The sequence below is a fragment of the Drosophila serrata genome, unplaced genomic scaffold, assembly GCF_035046125.1.
Source record: "Drosophila serrata isolate PLE 108 unplaced genomic scaffold, ASM3504612v1 contig_228, whole genome shotgun sequence".
NCBI lineage: Eukaryota > Metazoa > Arthropoda > Insecta > Diptera > Drosophilidae > Drosophila > Drosophila serrata.
Genome location: NW_028257126.1, coordinates 190,027 through 214,252, shown reverse-complemented (window position 1 = coordinate 214,252; position 24,226 = coordinate 190,027). Strand labels below are relative to the sequence as shown.

General features: G+C 41.2%; 3 protein-coding genes across 5 annotated transcripts; 1 reads left to right on the top strand and 2 right to left on the bottom strand.

Moving 5' to 3' along the window:
* Positions 1-1,119: 1,119 nt before the first annotated feature.
* On the bottom strand, positions 1,120-6,037 carry LOC110187902 (uncharacterized). 2 transcript variants are annotated; one of them, XM_086829883.1, is made up of 2 exons: positions 5,828-6,037; positions 1,120-1,856 (listed from the first exon to the last, which is right to left on the bottom strand). In XM_086829883.1, exon 2 carries the CDS (start codon positions 1,834-1,836, stop codon positions 1,345-1,347), a length of 492 nt encoding a protein of 163 aa, XP_086686009.1. In that variant the 5' UTR covers positions 1,837-1,856; positions 5,828-6,037; the 3' UTR covers positions 1,120-1,344. The 2 variants fall into 2 exon arrangements, with proteins under 2 accessions (XP_086686009.1, XP_020813060.1); XM_020957401.2 differs by having other exon boundaries at positions 1,120-1,860; positions 5,828-6,005.
* A 1,565-nt stretch (positions 6,038-7,602) lies between these two features.
* Positions 7,603-8,953, bottom strand: LOC110188007 (uncharacterized). The gene is made up of 3 exons (XM_020957530.2): positions 8,796-8,953; positions 7,890-8,396; positions 7,603-7,817 (listed from the first exon to the last, which is right to left on the bottom strand). Exons 1-3 carry the CDS (start codon positions 8,882-8,884, stop codon positions 7,658-7,660), a joined length of 756 nt encoding a protein of 251 aa, XP_020813189.2. The 5' UTR covers positions 8,885-8,953; the 3' UTR covers positions 7,603-7,657.
* Positions 8,954-19,382: 10,429 nt separating this feature from the next.
* On the top strand, positions 19,383-23,845 carry rdhB (retinol dehydrogenase B). Of its 2 annotated transcripts, none has more exons than XR_015270977.1 (5): positions 19,383-19,595; positions 19,655-19,820; positions 19,885-23,019; positions 23,191-23,326; positions 23,480-23,845. XR_015270977.1 is itself a non-coding variant. In XM_020957069.2 (5 exons), the coding sequence occupies exons 1-5, from the start codon at positions 19,458-19,460 to the stop codon at positions 23,654-23,656; spliced, it is 744 nt and encodes a 247-aa protein (XP_020812728.1). In that variant the 5' UTR covers positions 19,383-19,457; the 3' UTR covers positions 23,657-23,845. The 2 variants fall into 2 exon arrangements, 1 of the variants encoding a protein (XP_020812728.1); XM_020957069.2 differs by having other exon boundaries at positions 19,885-20,011.
* Positions 23,846-24,226: the final 381 nt, after the last annotated feature.

Genomic DNA, 24,226 nt, shown 5'->3' with positions numbered 1-24,226 from the left:
TCTCGGGGAAACCCGTTCCACTGCGACTCCCCACCGCCACCTGACATTCCCAGCATTTCTCGCATTTTTTTGTGGAAATATTTAAAGCCTGCGGCGCAAAGTCAGAACTCATTTGGCATTGTTTTAAGCACTTACATTTCGTTTCGTTTCGTTTAATTTGTTTTGCGATTTGTATTTTGCATATGCATATTCACAAAGTTTTCTGTGTGCTTTTCGTTTTCCCTTTTGTGTGTAAATTGGCCCGTTTTTAATTTTGTATTCTTTTATTTGTCTGTTTTCGTTTTCGTTTTTGTGCACATGTTTTGGAGATCAAAGACATGTTTTCGAGCAGCAGCAGAAAACAATGTATTTTGTTTTTATTTTTAATATTTTTTTATGGCAATATATGTAAAACATTTTGCTGGGAATTTACGTCGGAATAATATGGAGGCAGTGAGAGGGCTTCATAATTTTTACTTTGGCTCAAGCCGGGGCACACAATTCCAATTATCCGGGGCCACATTCCACCCGCCGGCTTTTGGTGGGGGGACTTTGTGGATTTTGTTTGCGTTTAACTATTTGCCAAAGGCCCATGCCACAACGCCGATCGAGTTGGAAGCCGACACCGACGCCGATGTCGACTCCGAAACCAAAGCCTCAAAGCAACGTGCCCCGGAATACAACCGCAAAATTACTTACTCGTCGGAGGATGCCCCACCTCGGTCTTTGCGGTTCCCTAGACAAATGTTGCATGCCCCTGCCATGCCCTCCTCCGACTCAATCCGTCTCAATCCCAAACCCAAACCCAAACCCAATCCCCGACTGGGTAACCGAAGCAAACAGGCAAGCGTCGCCTCGGGCAACGCATCATTATCGATGCAGGCCGGGACAAATGCAAATCGCATTAATTCTAATATGCATTTCGACCACAAGAAACTGTGCACACCATTTGCCGCCAAGAAACCACCCACCACCCACCACCCAGACGCCAGCCTCAGACATGAACTTTGGGTTCATTGTTTCCGTGTTAATGTCCAGATAAAGTCACAGATTTGACACATGAGGCAGCCGGTAAGTAATCACCTCCTCAGAGTAATTTACTTGCACTTAGTGCCCCGATGAAATTATGATACATTGGAATTTAAAGCAGGCAGGCTTGAAACCGAGTCTCAAATAAATATATTAATTTTTATGGCTGGTACACTGTTTTCACTTCTAATCTTTATTTCACTTCCGCAACTTGTGGCAATCGTTCAGAGATGTCCTAGTATTGATCCATTATAAAGTAATTGATTAATAAGTAGTAAGGCCAGTAAGGACTTAATTTAAACCATGTCTCATCTGTGGTCTATCCGAACGCCAGGGCTAACGCAGGCGATATGACACTTTGGGTCGTTTGACGTGGTGTCTGGTGATCAGAGTCTGCAAGTCTGCCAATATCGACTTGAAAAAGGAGGCCGCAATCTGGCAGTACATGTACCATGCCTGCCGAGGACACTGGTCGAAGCGGACCAGCGCCTGCTGCAACACCAGCACATTGGCCAGGAAGTTGATCGACAGCACAAGGATATAGCTGCAGACCACAGCCGTGATAATCATCTTCCGGGCGTTGGGATTTTCGCCCCCGCCCTGGTTCCACTGGGTCAGGGCGTACACAGTCACAGCGCTTAGTGGTCCAGCAACTAGGGCCATGTTGGCATCGAAGCGGTAGGTCAGCATCATCACCGCGGAATAGTCCGCTCGCAGGAAAAAGGATTTCACGTACATGTTGAAGTTCATCTGCGGACGAACCAGGACCGCCAGCAGCAGGATGTATAGGCCCACGAAGGCGGCTCCCTGGCGCCAGGTCACATTCATTGTTCTGCTTTATGTAGGGGCTGGCTAATAGAAGAGAAATATAACATTTAAAACTCATGAAAATCTTAATTAAAATTACCTTAAATTATATAAAATCGAATTTGAAGAAGGTTAATTTATCATAAATTTATCTCTGCTTTGGTAAACATTCGATTGTTTTAAAAGGAATATATATTATAATAATAGTTCAGCAATCAAATCGCATGGTTAAGTGTAGTAAAACAAGTAAAAAATCTCTGGTAATGTGTCAACTACTATGAGGTACCTATATATATATATAGGTGAAATTAAAAAGGAACATGAGTTATGCATGGGTAATTTACTTTGTCTGAATATGCTTAAGTTTATAAAATATATTTATTAACCATGGCGGAAGGCAGAATGAAATGTTGGCATTTGAAGACAAATGTTGACAATTGCTAGGAGCATGTTGCACATCACTCAAAAGAAAGAAAAAGGTTTCTAGTGCTATGTTCAGCAATGTTGAAAGATTCTCAAAATAAATGCAGATTTTGAAGTTCAACATACACAAATGCTTTTTTGACTAATAACTCCCGATTATATTATTATATTTTCTTCCAATATTCAGATATATGCAAACCAAAATTCAAATACCTGAGTTTTTTATGATTTGATAGGGTGGAAGTGGAACAATCTTGAATTACAAGAAAAACAATTCAAGAAATATGAAAGTTTCCATTAGTGTTGTTAGCTCTAGCTCTTATGGTCTTTGAGACCTTTTGTTGTACACGAGAGGACATACCGTCAGATGGTGTTCCTGATAAACTTTATGGGACTTCTGTCTGCTATATACATTCTCAATTAGCACAATACTAAAATACCCTTGTACCTTTGAGTATCGGATATATAAATTCCCAAACCTAAACATAAATCGCGAAGCAATGCCTCATCGGTCCCCCGATCTTACCCAACTCGGACTAACCCGCTTAATCTTGCCTTTTGTCAGAGGAGAGAGGCGAGACCCGGCCGTTTTCCTACCTACCCAATACCCTAATTAAGATCCACTCCCTCGGGCACACATCGTTGTTAATTCAGACCGGACCGGCCATCCATCAACCCAAATAGACTTCAATTAACTGCAGTTCATCAGCCGCCGCCTGGCCGCGGTCTTTGGTTCGGCAACTCATCGAAGGCCTTTGCAATTACTTAACACATTCGAAATGTCATCGCAAATTCACTTGCATTGCACAAACACAGCCCGCAGACGGACGAGGGACTGCAGAAATAACCGCATAATATGGGTCATTAGCGCAGGCGGGACACCTGGATGCCACGCCCATTAAATACACTGGTCAGCATGATAATTGACCAGGTCACGCATAAATAAGTTATGCTCAATATCTAGAGATATTGTTACAATGAAAGCTTTTAAGCGTGACAAAATTATTTCAACAAAATCAAAAAGTTTCCTGTTGCAGGACAGTGTCACTTGCATTTCCAACCACTCCACTTAATCTTCACACTCACCAAAGACCAAAAAAATGCACTGGCCAATGACAAGTGAAAGCGAAAATCGAGTAAACGGTAATAAGGAAAACAAGGAAGAACGGAAAAATCAATGGAGCCATAAAGACCACGTGAAATACAAATGCCGCAAAGTGTAATTAATTGTGCATTTTCAACGCTGGACAACTGGGGAAATAGTGGAAAATAAACTGACACGGAAAATGGGAAAATTAAAAACGCCAGTTGGAAAAATCAAATGGCGTAATATCGAACGCTGTGCAGTCTTGGCGACAGCAGCGATAAATCAATGAAAATGCCCTAACAATGCGGGCTAATTGCGGAATGATTAAGCGAAAGTGGCAGAATCAAAATTCAAAATTCATTTCCATACCTCTGTAATGGCGAATATGTGTGTGAGGGAGTGTGTGGAGGGGGGTGGTATGGAAGGCGGCGGATGTAGGGAGCGTGACAGGGTGGACCGCCCGTTGAGAGCGATAAATCAGCAGGTGTAATGAGTCAAAGTTATCGTTATGCATGGATCATTAATCACACACGCATAACAAGTTAAGAGTACATTATTCCATTGCCACACAAACACTCACACACACTCACAGGCATCACCTGCGCCCCACTGCGTGGCACGGTGTGCGTGAGCCTCACATTACATACTTATAGGCATACTTTTAGGCGAATCGTTATCGTTAGTTTATGTTTTTTTGGATACCCTTGAATATAGTTTGTTCATGTAAGTATTTGTAGTATAAACTAATTAGCCAATTATTCATTTAATTATATATAATTTTAAATATTTTCACTTTGTATGAACTTCATCAAAAAATATAAATATACTTGTTTAGAAATTTGTTTGTACAAAGACACTATCACAAATACGGTAAAAACCATACAATAATAATTAAAAAGAGTGATTTACAACTCAATATAGGTAATCAACAGATAATGTATAAATGAGAAATGTATTGAATTTGAGTCTTTTGAATAAACTTATTGAAATTGAAATCGGTTTTGCTTTCATTTGACCAAAAAATCAGCCATTAAGGGTGCTTTTGCACCCTTGATCCCTTGAAAGTGGATTTTTGTTTTGGCACCAAAACCTGTGCAATTTCCCCCTTTTATCCCTATATTTGCCTACTCGCTAATTGTAAATGCCAATCAGGACTGTGCCAGGACCCCAGCAGCTGACAAGACAAAGCCAACTGTCTCCGCACCGAGTACTGCGACTACCCAAGAGTCCTGGGTGCCGAGAGCTGGCGGATTGGCTGTCTGGAGCTAAAGCGGACTAAACCAAGCCGAGAGCTGAGTTGAGCTGCCTGATTGCTCCAATTGCCAGGCGCCCGGGCACGCACGGCTGCCTCATACAAACTTGCAACTAAACAGGACTCGACGACAGCCATCGCCGCTTCTGTCAACGCACAAAAGACAGCGCTGACGTAACGAAACAGTTAATTTAGAGTACGACAACGACAACGACAACGGCGAGGAGGACAACGACTACAAACGAAGGCAGTTCAAAAGCCGTCAGCGCGAGATGAGATGAGGTTGCAGATGGGCACAAAGAGCACAACACGGAGCAGTAAAAGCAACACTGGGCGAAAAATCATATACCTAATATAAACCTATATATAAATCACCATACCTACATTAAAATTATTATTATATTATTTAAGTAAAATGCCATTTAAAATTCTTAACTTGAATGCTGTCTTTAAGCTGAACTTTCTAAATACAACAAGGAACGTTAAAAGTGCTCATAATTTTGAAATGATTGCTCGGACATTTTCGTCATAAACTGCTATTGTTATCAACGAAAACTTCACTCCTTCTGAACTTCCCTTTTGATTAATAAAAAATTGTGTCTGAAATGCTCATATTGCTCCAGTAGCTGAAATGGTTTTAGAACATATGAAATTCATGGAAATTGTATTAAGGTATTATTTGTATAAAAATGTAATACAAGACCTAGAGTCCTAACTATGCATACACAAAATGTGATATATTACAGCTGTCAGCTCTAAAACTTTTTGTTGCTTTATAAAATAAATCGAATAAATAATTAATTGTAAGTAGCTGACTTTTCATTGAAGCCAACATACCAATACTAACTTAATTCAAGAAAAGATGCAAAATTCTTTTTACAACTAGCACTTAGAAGTACTTTTTTCAGTGCAGCAGCAGCGGCAACAAAAGCAGCAGCAGCTTTGTGCGATTTGCATAGGGGCGTGCACGAAGTCCGGGATCTGCAATTACAAAGCACAAGCTCGAGATTGGGACAGAGGTGGAACGGAGGGATGGAAGAGCGGGAAGGGGATTAGATTCCATCGCCATATAAAACATTTTTTAGTGAGCTGATGCTGGCGAATGCTTAGAATTTAATTAGCCACGCTCCCTGATTATGCGTGCCTGAAATTAGAGACCCCGCCGAATGGAGCCCTATAAAGTGTATACAAAAGTACCAATGACAACACTTGGGGAGTTGAAATAAAGTAACCCATCTTCTACTACTCACATCATAGAACATCCACCTCCACAACGGAATTTGTTTCTTGAAAGAGCAAAAATTAAAAAACAGAAACTGCACCAAATTTTTAAGACATCTAGAATTTATAATCCAACAAAACAAAACAAGACGTTTTAAGTGTTAAATGGAATTTCTTTGCTAAGGTTGCTGTGTGTTTTTAAATTATGTTACCTTCAGTTACCTCAAACATCTCACAATACGAAAAAAAAAGTTTGGCAAACATAAAAACAATTATTTGAAATATTTTAAGAGGTTTACAAGTTGATGGTTATTCTTGAAGAGTTAAAACCATACTTAATCCAACTAAGTTGTTATTAATTTAATTCTCTATATAAATAGAAACCCTTTGCAGTTCCTTAGGGTTACCGCTGACTATTCCGGTCATCAACTCCCGGTGGCCAATGCAAATGCTGGCGACTGCTCCGTGGACTGAACAGAACCGCTTTGCTGCAGACCAAACAATGGGCGACACTTCAGCACTTTCATTTTCCCGCTCGAACACTTGCGGAAAACACTTTGCCGCAGACTCGACACACACTCACACACACATTTTGTGGATTTTTATTTATTATTTCGCCTCTGTTCCTGGGCGGAGGGAGGAAGCCGTCGTGGCCGCCCCTCCCATTCCAACAATTTGCGAGTCGCACTCAACATGAAGTGTTTTTTGCGGTTTTTTCGTGTTGCATGTTTTATTCACGTACATATATTTTTAGAAATTGTTTTTAGTTGCATGCTTTACTCTTGTGTTGAGTTTTGTGACAGCTCAGACAGAAGGAAATGGCGATGGTGGTGAGGTGACGAGGTGCCGAGGTGGCGTCTAAGGCTCAGAGTGCACTGTGCAGTAAGGCCCCGATGACAGATAAGTCACACATATTGTTCAAAAAGTTGGCGGGGCACTGCATCAGTGACAACTAAATCGGGCAGAGTAAGTCCTCAAGGATTAAACTGAAAAAATCTGTGCTCACAGGACAAAGAAGAGGCTTTTAATGCCATAAGACAACAGAGTTTTCGTGTATGATTTATAATTAATTATTAATAAATGCTGGAAACTGTTTTACGATTTTGATTCCACATATTTATAAATGAAATGTAATTGAAAATCTTTCTTTTAAAAGCTGTTAATAGTTGTGAGCTATTTAGAAATATTATTCCTAAGCTTAGGCAACAGTGCGTATGAGTGATGTCATAAAAAACATCTCTAAGTAGTTAAGTTTCAACTCTTAAATATATCTAGGAGTCTATTTTAGTTCGACAATATTAAATTGAATTTATAACAGTTTAAATAATCCTGTAATCCGATTTTAGTCTCCTTCCCCCCAAGGCAATCAATACTTCCGGTTCTGAAACAAAATAAATATTTTAATCTTTTTTTAATCCCTCTCCACACCGCAACCTAAGTAATTAACAGTTCTGTGCTTAAATACCTTCGTAAAATATAAAAACGTAGTCAAAGTGGATATTATTTTTTGACTAATTCTAATTTGATAGATAATTTTATCTGCTCTCTACCTTATCCTAAAAATTTAAATGTGCGAATATTCCCCATATTTTTCTTACTCCATATTCTCTTCCCAATTAATAACCCCACAGCAAGCAGCTTCCGCCTCTTCAAAATTTATCTGGCACAGCTGCTGTTGATGTCCCTTAAATGCACACACACATGCAGGCACTCAATACCAAGAAACCCGCTTCCGCTATGCCATTCACACGCACACACACACACACGTTATCGGCCATCCTGAGAGTATGCAACACTTTCCTCCTCGGCTGTCTATGCGCATCTTTATTATTAATTATGCCAGCGATTTAATTAAAAACTTAACCAACTGCCGCCTTGAGCGCCGTGGCAGTCAGCAGCGGTACAATCTCGTGGCCCCCACTGGAGGGCGGACATGGCGTGGCCGTGGGCGTGGCAAGTTCCGATGGATTGCAGCAGAGTTGGCAACTTGCCGGCGAGGCAGCATTTGCGGGGGATGGGCTAATTAAAATGCATTGTTTAATGCAAATAATGGATTATATGTATAGTTTGCAGAGTCTACAGTTTACTTACATCGTCTGGGGCCTCAAGAGCGGCTGGTTGAGCTGCGGTGGGTTCGACAATGCTGGCGCCCAAACGGCTGCCGCAGGCGGCGCCTTAACGATTTTTGGCCTGGATTCGGCGGCATATTGTTGTTGCGCCTGAATGGGCTTTGGCAGGAGCTGCTGCTGTAGCTGGTTCAGCATTTCAGGTCGCCCATTGACGCCATTGAACCCGGCCAATATCTGGGGTTGTTGACTCGCCGCGTTTCCATAAACAAAAAAGTGTTGCTCCCCCTGTTGTTGCGGCTGATTTGTGGCCTGTTTGGGTCGCTGCTGTTGCTGTTGTTGTTGCTGTTGCAGTTGCTGTTGCGGCTGCTGTTGCTGCTGCTGCTGCCAATTTGGCACAGTTTGGCCCACTAACTGAAGCAACAATGGCGCCAACGCTTCGCTGCCCGTGATTTGTTGGAGATGTTGCTGCAGACCGGCTTCCTCAATCATCTGGCCAGCCGCTGATTCGATATTCAAAGGGCCGCGGATCCTGTAAGCAAATAGTTGGCTCAATTGATTGACCTAAACGTGAAACTAGGCAACAACCCACGACGAAACCACTTAGCAGTGATGCCGAGTTTCCTATTTTTTGGTTAAATCGTAAGGTTATTATAATGAATTGAACAGAAATATAATAAGGGACTTGATGTTTGTATTTAGCAATTATTTATAAGCATTTCAAAACTTTAGTTTGTCTAGTTTATCTCTAATTTACTCTTGCATAATTTGCACTTCACAGATTTATTTTCAAAATTACTGCACTGTTTTTGGTCTGAATTTTTTTCAAACTATGTCCTCTTTTTCACTTTTATTTTTGTCGTTCTTTGCTTGCCTCGAATTAGGTTGTTGCCAGCACTGAAGCACACACTCACGTGCAGATTCGACCTACTTTGTCAGCGGCTGTGCAAACATTTGGCCCACAACAACGCCCAGGCACACCAGCGTCAAGTGGAGCGTAACGGGCCAATTTGGATACATATTTAAAGGCTGCTCTGGAGCCTGATCTGCTGGCTAGACCTTCTGCTCAGAACTCTCACCAAGAACTAACTAACTTAGTTCACACATCAAATATTCTCCGGAGCCATGGATTCTCATTAGAGAAGAGGGAAGAAGACTAATTCGTCTGTTTGCGACTCGGCAGCATTCGATTAGGTTTCTTGTTTCGGGCATTAATTATTGCGAAGCTAATTATACATATATATGGTATGCACATTAATATGCAAATATTATGAAGTGTGAACATATTTGATACGCCCCATTGGTTTCTGTATGGTAATTACCAGTTGGGCTTTTGGAGATCTAAGCGAAAGCCCGTCAGCGAATCTCGATTCTCGACTCCCGACCGAATGGAACTCAATTAAGTCGAGCCAAAAAATGGTGACGAATCAATTAGTTACAAATACAAGCTGGTTTATTTTAATAAAGTAAGCCAGTAAAACGAACTGCAAAAATTAGCTTTCATAAGACAATCTTAATTGATTGGAAATTATAATATAAAGGGTATAACACACAAAATAAATTCGAATTAAAACTGGAAGCTCAAAGGTTTTACGATTTACATTAACATATTTTGCATTTGTTTAATAAATTCCTCAGGATTTTGTAATATTTGCTCAGATTATAATCTTTAAAAACAAGCTAAGGTTTATTTACATTAATGTGGATAATTCGAACAAGTTAAAAACTCAATAAAAATCTCCCTAAAACCCATATTGGTCTGTATTTCCCACCCAAATTCCTCCTAAACTTAAAAGCATATGGCCAAGAATCCCAAACTGTTGCATTAACATATTTTCCCGTTGTGTTGCCTGATGTTGGTGATAAATTCTTGCTAAAATGTCAACCGACTGCCAGGCTACCCAAGGGCTGTCAAACTGTGGAGTGGCTCTCGACTCCATTTTGGCTCTAGCTACCATTTTCCGCTCCCTACAGATGTGTGGCAAAATGTTTTCCCATTAAATTATAGTACAATGCCCCCCGGAAAAGCCCTCGTCATCAGTGGCCTTCGTCTGCCTGTTGGCTCGACCAGCAAAGTCATGAAATTTAGTGTTGGCGGCATAATTAGACCATCAATTGCGGAAAACTCATGACAGTCATGAATGGGCGACTCTTTCGGTGTATCAGTGTGTGTGTGTGTGTGTGTGTGTGTGTTGTGTGTGTGTGTTAGGGGGTAAACCACCGGAGAGGGGAAGAGATGGCCAGGGGATAGAAATACGCCGGAATAAAGTAATACGGCCCCCAAGCATAAACTCATCAGCGTCGGAAATGCTGACAGCAATGAGGACGACATCACCACTAGCAGCATCACATTACACAGAGAAGAAATAATGCAAATGGGATAGGATTAATTGTGTACATTAATGTATTAATTAACAATAGTTAAGATATCAAAGATGTTGAGTTCAAATACATTTTAAACAATTAATTTATGACAAATAGATTCACTTTCCAATCATAATGATCTTTAATATTAAATAAAAATAATATATTTACCAATATACACAATAAAATGCCTTCTGTTAAGTTAGTATATAATTTTCATACAAATCATAAGTAGGGGTCTTTTTTTTCCCAGTGCATTAACAACAACAGCCACACTATCAGCCTGACAAGGCGGCTGGAATGCTGATGATGCCCGGGACTGTTGCTTAGAGGACAACAACTTTGCAGGCTACAACAATGGCCACAATAAAGTCGGAATGTAAAGCACAAATGCTACTTTTGTTGGTCATAAATATTCACTCGAATATATTTGGCCTCCTCGGCCCTTTCGTCCTGTTGGTGTCCTTGTGGGGTTCGCTTTCATTTTCCACCGCAGCCGCTCTTCGGCTAGAGGCGCAAAAGTGTGAAATGGCCGAAGTGCGAGAGTGTTCATATATATTCCCATTTTTATGACGATTTTTCGGTGACTGTTTTAGCCGGCCAGCCGAGTGTGAAAGTTAAGCACATAAATTACAGGCGAGAGCGCTGCGAGAGGAATTAAAAGCGCATTGCACAGTGCCGAAAACCAGAAAACACTTAAAATATGGCAACAACCGCTCACTGGGGAACCCCCGCATAAACACACATACAACTGAGGGCAAGCGAATAGGATCAACAATAAAATGCACAATAAAAACTATAAATTCTTCAAATTCTATATATTTTTAGTAATATACCTAGATTGCTACAGAAATCACTTTCAAAAGGTGTCAAAATGTATGCAATGCAAAATTTAAGTACCTTGTAAAATAGTCTAGTTTTGGGCACTTTTTTAGGATTTTTAAGACCTTAATGATTTCTGCAGCATATTAATAAGATATAATTAATTAATAGCACTCATTTTACTCATTAAACCTCATTATTTCGACCATATCTGTCAGCATGCATGTAAAGTGCGGCTGGTTGGCGCTTTTTACTAAAATTACACGCTCTAATCCACAACTTTTGAGTGGGCCCACACCCCCTAGAAAAGATCTGAAAAAAGGGAAAAATAGAAGGGAACTTGTGGCGAGTGGGATCTCTCAGGGCGAGATGAAAGGCGACTGCCGAGGGCATCAAGGGCTACAAGAATGCGCCAGACAGCGCCAAAGACCTAAACGCAAAACAAGCACTGGCCCGGCCTGAAAGTATGCAAAACATAATTCATGCTGATGGAATTGTATGCATGAATATATGAGGGGAAGCCCCCAACACTCCCACCAACAGCCATCCATCCATCCGTTCCCTCAACTCAACGCTCTACCCCAGGGCTGGCTAAAAATCATATGCATCACGTGATTAAACGCGTCATGCATGAAAATGTAAAATATTGTGCAACCATATAGCTCACAGACAGCGACGGAAAAAGTCGGAAAGTTGGGAACGGGCAGGGAAACGGGGGCTGGATGGCTGGGGAAAAAAGGGGAAAAATTAGACCCCCCGCACATCATCATGTTTACTTGACTTGACTGGCAGTCTGGTGGTATCCGTGACCAAAGCCAACGAGAGCAAACAAAACGCCTCGGTTACAAATTTTTCACAATTTTTTCCCAACCCTCCCGACGCATCCCATTTAAATGGAGAGAAATGGCGGACCCGGAGCCGGAGCTGCAGCTGAATGTGAATCTGGTTGTGAGAGTATGAAATGTTCAAGCTGGAGCTGAGGCTTCTGCTGACGGAGATGAATCTGGGCAGCACGTGCCCCAGACGCCGCCAGACATTGGCCTGAACTTGGCCATAACGGGACGTTGTTGCTATTTGTTTTCAGCCACCCACACCGCCCCCCCCCCCCCATTTTTTGTTAGCTGGGGGCGTGATCCAGACTGAAATTGCTGCTTTGCGGCTTTAATCGAGTCCTCAATGTCGGGGCGAAGGTCAAAGGCAAAAGTGAAACGAATTATCCAAACCATTAAAATGCATACGCATTTTTTTGTCATCATATTTAATTTCCTCATTTTATTGATGCCACAAACAACAGCCTTTTATGTCGCAGCTTAACTACCTTTTTTAGTGAAACTAATTTAAATTTTATATACATTTTTTTATCAGCTTAAACATAAAGGCTTTGCTTTGACTGAGCGATTTAAAAATGCATATATTTGAATAATTGGTTTTATTATTTAAAGGTAACAGGAATTTAGTACTTATTGGCTGACAACGACCTGGATTTCTTTTGACCGTTTTTAATTTTTTCCTTTTAATATATAAATATAATGTTTTTTCTCCGTTTGCTATTTTTTAAAGCCACAGATTAAGTTACACTTTTAACTGTAGCTTTATATAATTTCATTTTAATTATACCACCATTTCATTTTAATTAAAGCTATTCCTAACATTTTTTCTGCAGATTTATTAAAAAATCCTTTAAGATTCATTACAGCAACAGATTGTCAATGGAGTCATAATCCTCAGTGCAACTTGTCGCACAAATTGTTCGCTTTTGCAGCAGCTTTTCTCAGTATTATTCTATAGCTATCTGCTTTTTCGTATGAAGCAGCATGCTCTTATAAAAGGGGCAACTTTAGCATACTTTGTGGCACGACTGAAGGAATTTATTACTACCGCTACATATACATATCCTTCAGCAATGGCGCCTCGCACACTTTTTGCGAATTATGTCAGACGGGAGATGAGAAAAAAATAGAGAAGTAGAGCAGAAGTTTAACTACTTTTCTACGACTTTTTCGCATTGCAGACTGGAAAACGCAAAGAAAGCCGATGCGTCGGGGAAAAGCGGCGCGAACTTTCTTCATTTGGTGCGGCACACTTTGTCGCAGTTGTCGCACTTGGCTTAGTTGATTATTTTAGTCGCCTCCTAGTCCTGCTGCTGCAGCCTACAAAATGTGACAAATCCCCGCAATTCTTTCTTTTATCCTTTTCTCTGGCCACGCCTGACACATATTCGTATTCGGAGTCGCCTTTGCCAGGAGCCCACTCTCCGTGCAGCATTGCGGCCAAATTATTGCGGACACGTCGCATCCACTTGCAGATAGAATAGACAAAAAAAAAACGGAGCAGTAACTGGAAAACGGACAGAGTTTTCCGACTGGGAGATACCCCGTCAATGCAATTTTCATTTGTACTTCAGCATAATAAATAAATGAAAGCATTTAGGCTTAAATACATCCACAAATCACCTCCATGTCAGTATAAATACTCCTTTATTGAAAGCTTTTTAATTTTGGTCTATCGCGCAAATGTAAAATTTCATATTTATTATTGTTTCATATTAATTCATTATTTTGTCTGAGTCCCAAGTATTCCTGTTTAAAAAATATTAAGAGTGGGTTTCCATATCGAAGAAAAATTGCGATATGATATATTGATAGATATTGTAGCAAAAATATCATTATGTTTCAAGTTCAGATATCAATGTTTACAAATATTTTTAATAGAATTGCAAACCACAGAAGTGCATGATTCACTGGAGACGAATGCTGGTCCAATATCTAAAATATATGTATGTACTTAACATATCATACAGAATATATTCATATAGTAACATTCGCGACAAATATTAAAGTAATAGTGCATTTTGTATCTGTAAGTATATTTTATTTCTGTACATCTATTTACGTTCATTATACCCTTTCATTCCATAAAATCCCAGTATGCATCACATTTACAAAAGTGTTGCAACAGAAAAGAACTTAGCAACATGTCACGTGGAGGCCAACTACTTGCGTATTAGGAGCAGCTACGTCGGTCTTCATTAGCAAGTCCATTGAAATTTAGCATGCCGGGGAAGGGCGCTGCATTGCATACTTTAAGATCTCCTCGGACGCCCTCGGACCGACGGCGGACCTGCTGGGAGAAAAAGAAACTTTGCTTTGCAGCAGCAAATCAGCGAAAGCGCCAACAAACTATTAAAAAACTTTCGCAACAAGAAAAAGTTGCAGGACCAAGATTTCCACACCCACACTGCGTCGGCTTCTTCGGCTCCTGGTGATGGCATCCATATCTGACGAGTGCCAAAAAGCAAAAGTTTCCACTGCCAGTGCTGCATACAATGTTTGTGCTGATTGCAGCACAGCAAATGGCTTTTGATTTCACAAATCAAAAGTTTCTTGTGCTCGGGCCGCACGTGATTTATGCCTGCGGCAGGAGCAGCTCCAGATTCGAGACCGCCACTAGGATGCAGCAGTAGCTGGCGAGGATCGCCGGCGACATGCACGAGCGCCCAGCTGTAAAAACTTAGCCCTGGTCCAGTCCAAGGGGAAAATGAGGGAAAACGCAGTGGAAAAAGCAAAAGCACAGAAAGAAAATGTAAGCCTTAAGAGAGAGACTTAAATGAATCTCCTTATTATCTTCATTTTAAATATTAAATAAATATTACTTAATATATATTAAGTCACCAGAATTACACAGAACAAAAATATACACAATCTTTTTAGTTATAAATATTTTGAAGTAATAATTTCGGTGCTAGATATATCTCTCTGTGCAGCAGAGAGCATCCTGCAAGTTATCCCCGAGGGGCGGAAATGCAACTAAGTTGCCCATTCTGTTTGCAGCTTAATGCACATTTAGATTTCGCTCAACGTCCTCTAATGGCAGCTCATCAGGCAGTCGAAAAAGTAGCTAAAAACTCTACCCCGAAATGAAAGCGGCATCCTTTACATCCTTAACACTTTCCTCTAATTGCCGGCGAAAACTTGTGCCGCGGAATGAAAATAACATGGCGTTGCTTATGGGGCAGCTGAACAGGTGAGTGTGCGGGCGTTGCATGAGGCAATTCGTGTCTTAACGTCTGCAACTCATAAATAACATCAAATAATAGCCCAGTGAGCTGTTTTTGGACCGCTCGCTAATAAAGTGCCGGGGAATAGCCGACAGCAGCAACAACTTGAAACACTTGCAACAGGACCAAAAAAGCAAAGCAACTAGCAACTCGTAACCAACAACAGCAGCATCTGAGCTGCCGCTGCAGTTTGCTGCTTCCAGCTGCCACCTGCAGCAGCCTCTGAAAAGTTTTGTGGTCGTGCATCCGCTTAGCGGTAAATGTGGCACAGTTAACTCTTTATGGCAGACTGAGAAATGATAACACAGGACTAGTACCCTGTAAATGAGAGTATTAGGGCAATTTAAGAGCCTTTTTTAGAAATTCAACTTAAGTTATTCTTCTTACCTATTTACTTGGAAGGATATTATATATTTAAGTGTCCTAATATGTCATAGAACTACAGTTTCGAGCCGCATATACTCTGCATTCACGGTAGCCTTGCTTGGTGCTCACTTATCAGGTGGCTGCGTTGCCTGCTAACAAATTTAGGCTAATTAGTTGGACTTAAACGCGGCTTATGTGCCGTCTAACGGCACTGGTCCCTGCACACTGTTATCCTTTCACCCCCCACGACTATGCTGCCACAAATGGTTAGCATACTTTCGGGCGGACGAGCATTTAATATATGTAATTGCAGTTGTTGTTCTTTCATCCCGCAGCCTCTCCCACAGATAAAAAAAAAAGAAAGAAAACCCTTGGCAACAATTTTTCGGGGACAAACTCAAAAATATTCCTGGAAAAGTCCCAGGGGTGAGGGGGAAACCCACGCAAATTGTCAGTAAACCACAAAACATGCAAACATTAAGGCCACATTCTAGCACCCACACCCACTCTCGCTTGGCTCATCTGTTTTGTCATGTCATTGAAGCGTAAATGAGACATTTGCGACGCTTGTTTAATTAAAATAAATTTCAATTTAATCAAAATTTGTCTGTATGTGTGCGTTGCTAACAACAAACCAGAACGGAAAACAGGAGCAACAGGAGCAACAATAGCGAAGCGAGTCCAACACCATCCGGAATTTCGCATTAAAATTGTTGGCATAGTTTTTTGGGTCTCCGAAATGGATTCTGTGCCGTCATCGCCTCTGACAACAACTGTCGCTTGGCCTGTTTTAAAATGGCAGCAAAAGTTTTGTAGCTTTCGGTTAGCACCTTTCTGAACCCCCTCCAAACCTTCTGCCTAATGCCGTGTCATGTCGTACAGGTGTCAATGTGGGCGTGGCACTTAATTAAATCATTGTGTCAGCATTTGATTAATAGTACGAAGGACCAAACATTTTGAGGATTGCCTGTGACACGGTGTAAATGAATAGGTTCTTGAATGTATGTGTTTTATTAAAGTTATTGAAACCAGTTTAGATCAGAATATAGTTAATATTACCTTTTAAATATTGCAAGTTTAAGCAAAAAACTTCTTTTTACTTTTGTCGCTTAGTCTCATTGTTTTTACTGAACACTCACCACAGTTATGTTCGCATTTAATTCAAATTCCTTTTAAATGTTGCTTATTCAAATAAGTGGCTGACCAGCGGGGAAAACTTCGTTAAATATACAGACTTTACAATTTTTACTTTTTTTTTGCGTTTTTCACACGCGGCCAGGAGTGCGAGAGCATGGAGTAATTCAATTAAATGCTTTCAGCTTGAAAGAAAAGTTGTTCTAATTTAATTGGACGTTTTGTTTGCACACGCCGCGAGTATTTCCACATTGTTTCCATTTGCATGTGCCCAGCTACTGTTTTTTTATTCGATTTAGAGCGCCACACGGCGTATGAGCGATATACGCTTTGCATATAATAAAAACGTAAGCGCTAATTGCCAAAAATGCTGGTAAATGCAATTTAAGTTCGGGGCCCGGACAAATGTTATTGCAATTAAAAAACGAAAGGCAACCCGGATGCATGTGGATGGAAAGCCCGTCGAGGCCATGAAAAATGCATATTTGGGGTTTAACCGAAAAATAAACAATGCCAGAGTGTGGGGTTGGGTTTTTGGGACTGCACATGTATGCAGTGGAAATTCCTTTCCACACCCCCTCGTCCACCACTGCCCCTTTTCACGTTTTTGCATGCCACTGGGCGCTGAGCCGAAAAGTATGCAACAATAAATTTCGCCACTACGCGAGCTTTTCATTTATTTGAAACCTCGCTTCGTGGAAAACCCACCGAAAAATAAAAAAAAGTATAAACACCTACCGCGTGGAAAGAATCCAAAGAAAGGCAAATAAAATCGAGCAAATTGTTGCCAAACTAAAAACAGTTTGTGCGCCAATTCTCTATCAATTTTCATTGGCGATATCGAAGCGAAACGAAGATTTCTGGCTTGTTCTAGGAAAAGCACTCCAAGTGCCAGGGAAAATATTTACAATTGTACTTCTCTGTGGGCAGCTCAAAATGCCAGCAGCCACTTTGATGACCCCACAAACACACACAGAGGACCAAGACTTCACCGACTCGTTCTGGCCAATTTCAGTTTATGGCCCATAAATTCCGTCGCCTCTGTGTGCTAGTGCAAGTGAGAGTGCGAGTGCGAGAGTTTTCCTTGCTTTCCGCAAGCCTTTCCCCCCAACTGCTGGCAGTCCAATTGATTTGCATGGCTTGGCCGGCTGTTAGTTAACAGTCCGGACAAACTGTACCGCATAAATGCCAGGGAATTTATGGCCGGCCAATCGAAACAATTGCCTGACTTCTGGCCGACTACAGGCAGCCACAGAAGTCTCATTCCCTGGCACCTGCATTTTATGGCTGTCAACTGCAACGACTATGTCCTGCCCCTTAAACTCCAGTCTAAGTGCATTTTTTGGCCCACTTGGCCTGTCCTAACTTGAGGCCAACATGCAAATACTTTCGTCCAGTCCGAGATAAAGCTGATTTTTGATTTGCCAGCAGACTCACTGAGCCGTGGCCAAGAAGCCAGCCAAGTGACACTGCGGCCCTGCAACCGAAGCTGTTGTTTGTAATTACAAAAATGCGATAAGGCTCCGAGCCAGCCACTGAACTGTGAAGTGAATTTAAATGCCTATCGGAATATTCATGGCCTGTTGATGGAACTATCAAAATATAATGTCATATGCTATTCCAGATTATCGATAATGCATAAGTCGAATGGGGGGATTGATTGATGTGTATGGATATGGCATTTTAATATTAATGGCTAACAAATTTCATGTTTTCCCCGTAATCACAAATATGATTCAGTCTTGGTTCGAAATACCTCTAAATTTCCTCTTCTCTGAAATGTATTTGAATTTTATTTAAAGTTTATAAATATGTAAACAAATAGTCACACATCAGCAAGGAAATCCCACCTGTGAAGCACTTAATAAATTAATAACGATCCCAGCTAATCTCAAGGGTACTCCAAGCTTCGAGTGGCGGAATAACCGATGGATTTTCTCTCTGTTGCCAAGTCACTTTCCATCCCGAAACCCATTCTCCCATTTTGTGAATAGAAATATGAAAATAATCCTCAAGTGTCAGCCCGAGAGATTAGTGACAACAAACCAAAGCCGCAGAGCGAAATGAGATTTTTCATTTGGTATCAAATATCCGCAGAAACCGACTAGGAAAACCCCAAGCGAACAAAAGAAAATACTAAACCAAAAAAAAGAGGAAAAGCTTAAACTGAAGTGAAATGCAAACGGGTGCAATGCTCCATGAATGGGAAAGGGGAAAAGGGACAAGGGTTGGGGGCTGAGTTGAGCCAAAGTGCAACGAGGCGAATGCAAACTACAAACTACACACAGCCGCACAACAATGCCGGCAACGACAGCAAGTAAATTGCAATCAATTAAATCCGACTTGTCCCACAGAAAATGTCATCGAAGTGAGCGCGTGCCCCCTGATCCGTTCTATGGAAAAAGAAGCCGACAATGAGCATGAAAAACTTTAGCTTGGATTATTACAAATAAATACCAGCCAACCTTTTATTCATTAAAAATTTTAAAACACAAAGAGAAAACCAAATGAATAATATTTTGACTAACAGAAGTTAAGCTATTAGCTAACTTAAACAAAACTTGTAAAAATAGCCCTTTCGAGTTTTGTTTAATCTATAGATTTCCTCACCAATCGTTTTTATAACATTTAAATTTTAAGAAATATATACGAATATATATATATTGTATATATTTTATTATATTTTAATTTCTCCTCATCTTAATAAGACTTAGACCCACTGTGCTGCATTTGCAGCTGTGAAAGCTGGACCAAAGATCTACGTACTCAGCCTCCAGTTTGCATTGACACACGAAGCTGTGAGGTTATCTCTGCTAAAAACTTTCTCATCCGATTCATCGATCTTAAATAATGGAGAATTCCTATTGGCGCAACAAGGTGGCGGTGGTTACTGGCGCCTCCGTAGGAATAGGAGCCTGCACAGCCCTGGAATTGGCCAATTCTGGCATGATAGTTGTGGGTCTAGCACGCCGAGTGGAGCTCATTGAGGTAAAGACTGACTCGTTATTCAATATTCACAAACCACTGGAAAAACTCTATAAAAACAGACCCTCAAGGACCAAGTGATTGGAGAGGGCAAGATATTTGCCCGGCAATGTGACCTCAGCGATGAGGAGCAGTTAACCAGTGCCTTTAGCTGGATTCGTGAAAAGTTTCAGGCCATCCATGTCCTGGTCTGCAACGCAGGCATCCTGAAGGCCAACTTCCTGAGCGGTATGGTATAGAAAAGGGAGAAAAAGATACATTTTTCTGAGGTTCCTCTTTTTTATGGATCCAGAGTCACCCACCAAGGACATTAAGGAGCTGTTCGACACGAATGTGGTGGCCACCGCCTGCTGCCTGCGGGAGGCGCTCAAGCACATGGCTGCGGTCAATGTTCGCGGTCACATTGTGGTCATGAACAGGTGAGTATATACCTCAGATAACCCATATAGCATTGAAACGGGAATGTCAGAGCGGAAATCCGTTTAAATATTTTAAAACAATGTTAATTCGTTCAATAACACGGAAAGAAATACGCAAAAAAATCAGTAAATAGCATGTTGAGAAGAAATTTACGAAATATATATCATATATTTAACAAGTTCAGAACACAATACACAAGTATCTTTAATATAATCCTGTTAAACTTAAGCTCCTTTCAGATTTCAACACATTGAGGAATAGATTTAATTTTCCCTTAAGGGATGCTAGGACTGAAAGTGTTGCAGGGATATCATCTCAATTGAAAGCTGTGCAGGAAAGGAGTGTCTATTGACTCGAGACAATTAGATATAGCTACAAAATTAGCACAACTACTGCCGGGCGCACAAACATTGCTTGTCGATCGATGCTCGTAATTGTTATCATTTTGGGAGCGCTGTTTGCACAGCTAAAATGGGAAAATTGGGCTTAAACAGAAATTAGTGCAGGACACACACTCACACACCCAGTGAGATAGAGTTCGAGGTAAATCATTTTGCATTGCCTAGCGTATTTGCTTTATAGTTTTGCTTGTGCTGGGCAAACAAACTGACCAAAAGCTGCTGCCTTGAGTGCCAAAATATTTGCCGAATTATATACATATACATATACCGTAGAAGTGGCGGGGGATGCGGTAGGGTGGCTTAGGGGGGTGCATCCAATCGGGGCTTAATGAAAGTGCAAACAATGCCGGCCCAGTCAATAGGCCCGTGTGCCCGTGTTCAGTGTTGGTCAACGCGTTGCATATTGCATGAAACGCGCAAAGGATACGCACAAAGGGGTCTGGTCTGGTCTGGCCTGGTCTGGGGCCAGGGGGGGAAGTGGCGGGCGCGTTATTTAAATTAAATTAAAAGCCATGCGGCAAACAAACAGAACAACAGCACCAACATTTATTGATATTTAAATGCAGAAAAGCAGGAGGGCAGAAGGGGCACCGTGCTTGCTCCGTGTTGCGGTGTGGGCGGTGCATTAAAAGCTTTGCATGGCCAATGTGTTTGCACAAACAACAACTCAATTATTCAACATAATTAAGTATTTTGCATTAAGCCGAATGCGTATTGCATTTGCATTCTGCGTGCTGCGTGCTGCGTTCTGCGTGGCAGTCATCGATGTGATTTTTATTATTTCATGGATTCCAATGCGCACCGCATTTAAAATCAAAAATGTTGCGCATTAAGCCGCATGTTTGATTTGCGCTATGGCTTTAATTTCAAATTGCATTGATTTAATTTTAATGAAATTTACTTGAGTGCACACACAAGCACACCCCAGCCACACACACCCCCACACAGAGATAGCAGTTATTGAGCAAAAGGCAAAATTGAATAATTGCGTATACGCACTGTGTGTGGAGGCGAGGGTGGGGCACTCGTGCATGCGTCAATATCGATGCGTATGTGTGTGCCGTTTTCCTGCCGCCTGTAAAATCACTCAGCATGCTGAAATGTTAAGGCAAACTTAACAAAGCCAACGTCAATCTTATTTATTGATTGGCTTGTAGTTTATGCAAGGATATATGCACATATGCATGGCAATTTGTTCAACAAAAAAACCAACTGGGAAAAGTTTGGCTGCGTTCAATGCAACCAGCTAGAGAATGACTCGTGTTCATAAACTTTTTAAATTTGTTTTATTTAAGTCTTATTATTGGGTCACATATTATTTTATTTATTTATTCCATAATGCGACGTCTTTATAGAATAATTGGCATAAATGTACGGATTTTTTAGTTAATTTCTAAACTTAAAACACAACTCTGTATACTCGAACGCTACCATTAGGTATTGGGTTTAAATTGAAATTTTCCAGTGATTTAAATGCATATATGCAAGGAGAAAAGTCTGTAATTAACATGTCCTGGGGCTGCCATGGTGCCTCCTCAAGAGCGGGGCTTACAACACGGCTTTCCCGGAGTTTAACGCATACTTACCAGGCCCTTGAGTTGCCTCCCAAACTCAGAAATTCCGTGGAAAATTGCAACATGGAAGTGCATTAAAGACACACCGTAAATATGCATTTTACCGGCATTTTATATACGCGTTTTATTCCGGCATAATGAGCAGCGGACACAAGCGTATTGTCCGCAAACGAAATGGGCAAATGCGACTTCGAACTTCGCAAACGTTAATTAATGAGAAAATGTATTTATTTGGCCGTTGCGAGGCAAAGACAATCCCGAACCGAAAACTTCGCTGAGGCGTTGCTAATGAGCGTGTGACGTTTCGGGGGGCGTGGCAGGTGGGACGGGCACGAACGCCAATATGCATTTCGCTTAATGTCAGCGCAATAATATTAAGACTTAATTAATTAAAAAATGCAAGGGTATGTGGTACCGGCACGGCCAGCATCTGCAACGGCCGCATGCAGCGTCTGCAGCTGTTTGCGTTAAATGCCAGGGGCTCCAAGCAACGCCCCGCCTACCTGAGTTCTGCAGGCGCCTCCGCCTCCATTCAGCTTGAAGTGCACTGGGAAAATAATTGGAAAAAATATAGGATTAACTAATGACTTTCAAAAGATGTAGAAAAAGGAGATAAATGCCAGCCAGCTAATGTTGCTAGGCAAATGTATCGAGCTGCATGTTAGGCAACATGCTGCGTCAGATCAACAAATGCAAATGTTGCACTAGCTTCGCATGGATCTATTCTTACATCGCTTGATAACTCCGAATTTCATTAGGCGAATTAGATACTATCAATACCAGACTATTTATTACATACCAATTTGCCCCCATACCGCAACTACTTTCCCCAAGTGTATGCGTTAAATTAAAAGAAGTTTACGCAATGTTTGCACAAAATGCACAGCGACATATGCAGGCAGGTGAATAAGCAGGAGCCCGGGACAGGACATCCGCACACATTCTTTGAGGCATGCAAAGTGGTGGGCACAGGTGAGGGGGTTTGGTCGAAATTCCGTAGTCCCCGTCAGCTGCTGACCGTCATTTTCCCCCGTAAGTGTTCGTCCGGCGGCAACTTGTTTTTGTCGCTGTTTTAAGTGCTTGCGAATCCGTTGTGTTGACTTTATTTACCCACACACTCCACTGTTTGTTGTCTCTCTTCCACCACCTCCATCGCCCCGTCCGCTCCGGTACAACGCTGCTCCTCCGGACGTTTGACAACAGCGTGCTCGGCCATCGGATTCCAGAAGTGCCGGTGCCCTTATTCAGCGTTTATCCGGCCACGAAGCATGCAATTACGGCCCTCTGCCAAACGGTGCGCCAGGAAATACATTTTCTCAAATTAAATATTAAATTAACGGTAAGTTAAATGCAATGCATACATTGCAACCATCCCATCCCACCCCCTGCCTCTCCGGAAATTTGCAAACATGACGCGACGCGTCTGGTCTGTCGTCTGCCATTGGTAACTCTGGTGGCTCTCACTCTCCCCGTACCTCTGCCTCTTCCCCAGAGCATTTGTCCGGGCATGGTGGACACGGACTTCCTCAGTGTTTACTCTCAGGCGGTGGCCGAGCTGCCCAAGCTGCAGGCGAAGGATGTGGCCAAGGCCGTACTGTATGCCCTGGACACTCCCGATGGCGTTCAGGTGGAGGACATCATCCTGCAGCAGATGCGGAAGGTCAATTAAGGCCTAGAACTAATCGATATCTAAGAACACATGCGACATGTTATTAAACATACATACATACATATGTATCTAAATGTATATTGTATCTAAATGTTGTTATATTTTGTGACTTTAAAAAATGCAATTTACTTACCAATTTAAATATCCAGAAACAAAATAAAGTAATATTTTCATGTTACTAAAATAAAACTAGAAAAATATTTAATTTATTTTTTTATTAGAAATGCAAGGCAAAGATTGACTCAAAAGTAAATCGTAATGAAGGCCCGTTTAATTATAAATTTATAATTTTATTTATTTATAGAGACTACAATTATTAAAAACTCTTTTATTATATGCATATACTTAAATTATTTCAATAAATATTATTACGTATAAGTTTAATATGTCAAGAACAGCTTAAGATGTTTATAAAAAAGAAATAAATATTTTTAAATGTATTCACAAAATTCCCATTTGAATTGCTAATCTGGCAACCTTCTAATTGGAGTTACCAGCTGGATTTCACACCAATCGACCAGTGCTGCCACCACAAAAACGTAGCCAGACGCCTAAAAACTAGCAGGGCTA

Coding starts and splice junctions, on each gene's coding strand:
- LOC110187902 (XM_086829883.1), bottom strand. CDS start 1,836: ATGAATGTGACCTGGCGCCAGGGAGCCGCCTTCGTGGGCCTATACATC.
- LOC110188007 (XM_020957530.2), bottom strand. CDS start 8,884: ATGTATCCAAATTGGCCCGTTACGCTCCACTTGACGCTGGTGTGCCTG. Junction 8,397..8,795: donor TTTGCACAGCCGCTGACAAA/GTAGGTCGAATC, acceptor ATTTGCTTACAG/GATCCGCGGCCCTTTGAATA. Junction 7,818..7,889: donor CTCTTGAGGCCCCAGACGAT/GTAAGTAAACTG, acceptor CATTTTAATTAG/CCCATCCCCCGCAAATGCTG.
- rdhB (XM_020957069.2), top strand. CDS start 19,458: ATGGAGAATTCCTATTGGCGCAACAAGGTGGCGGTGGTTACTGGCGCC. Junction 19,596..19,654: donor GCCGAGTGGAGCTCATTGAG/GTAAAGACTGAC, acceptor CTATAAAAACAG/ACCCTCAAGGACCAAGTGAT. Junction 19,821..19,884: donor GAAGGCCAACTTCCTGAGCG/GTATGGTATAGA, acceptor TTATGGATCCAG/AGTCACCCACCAAGGACATT.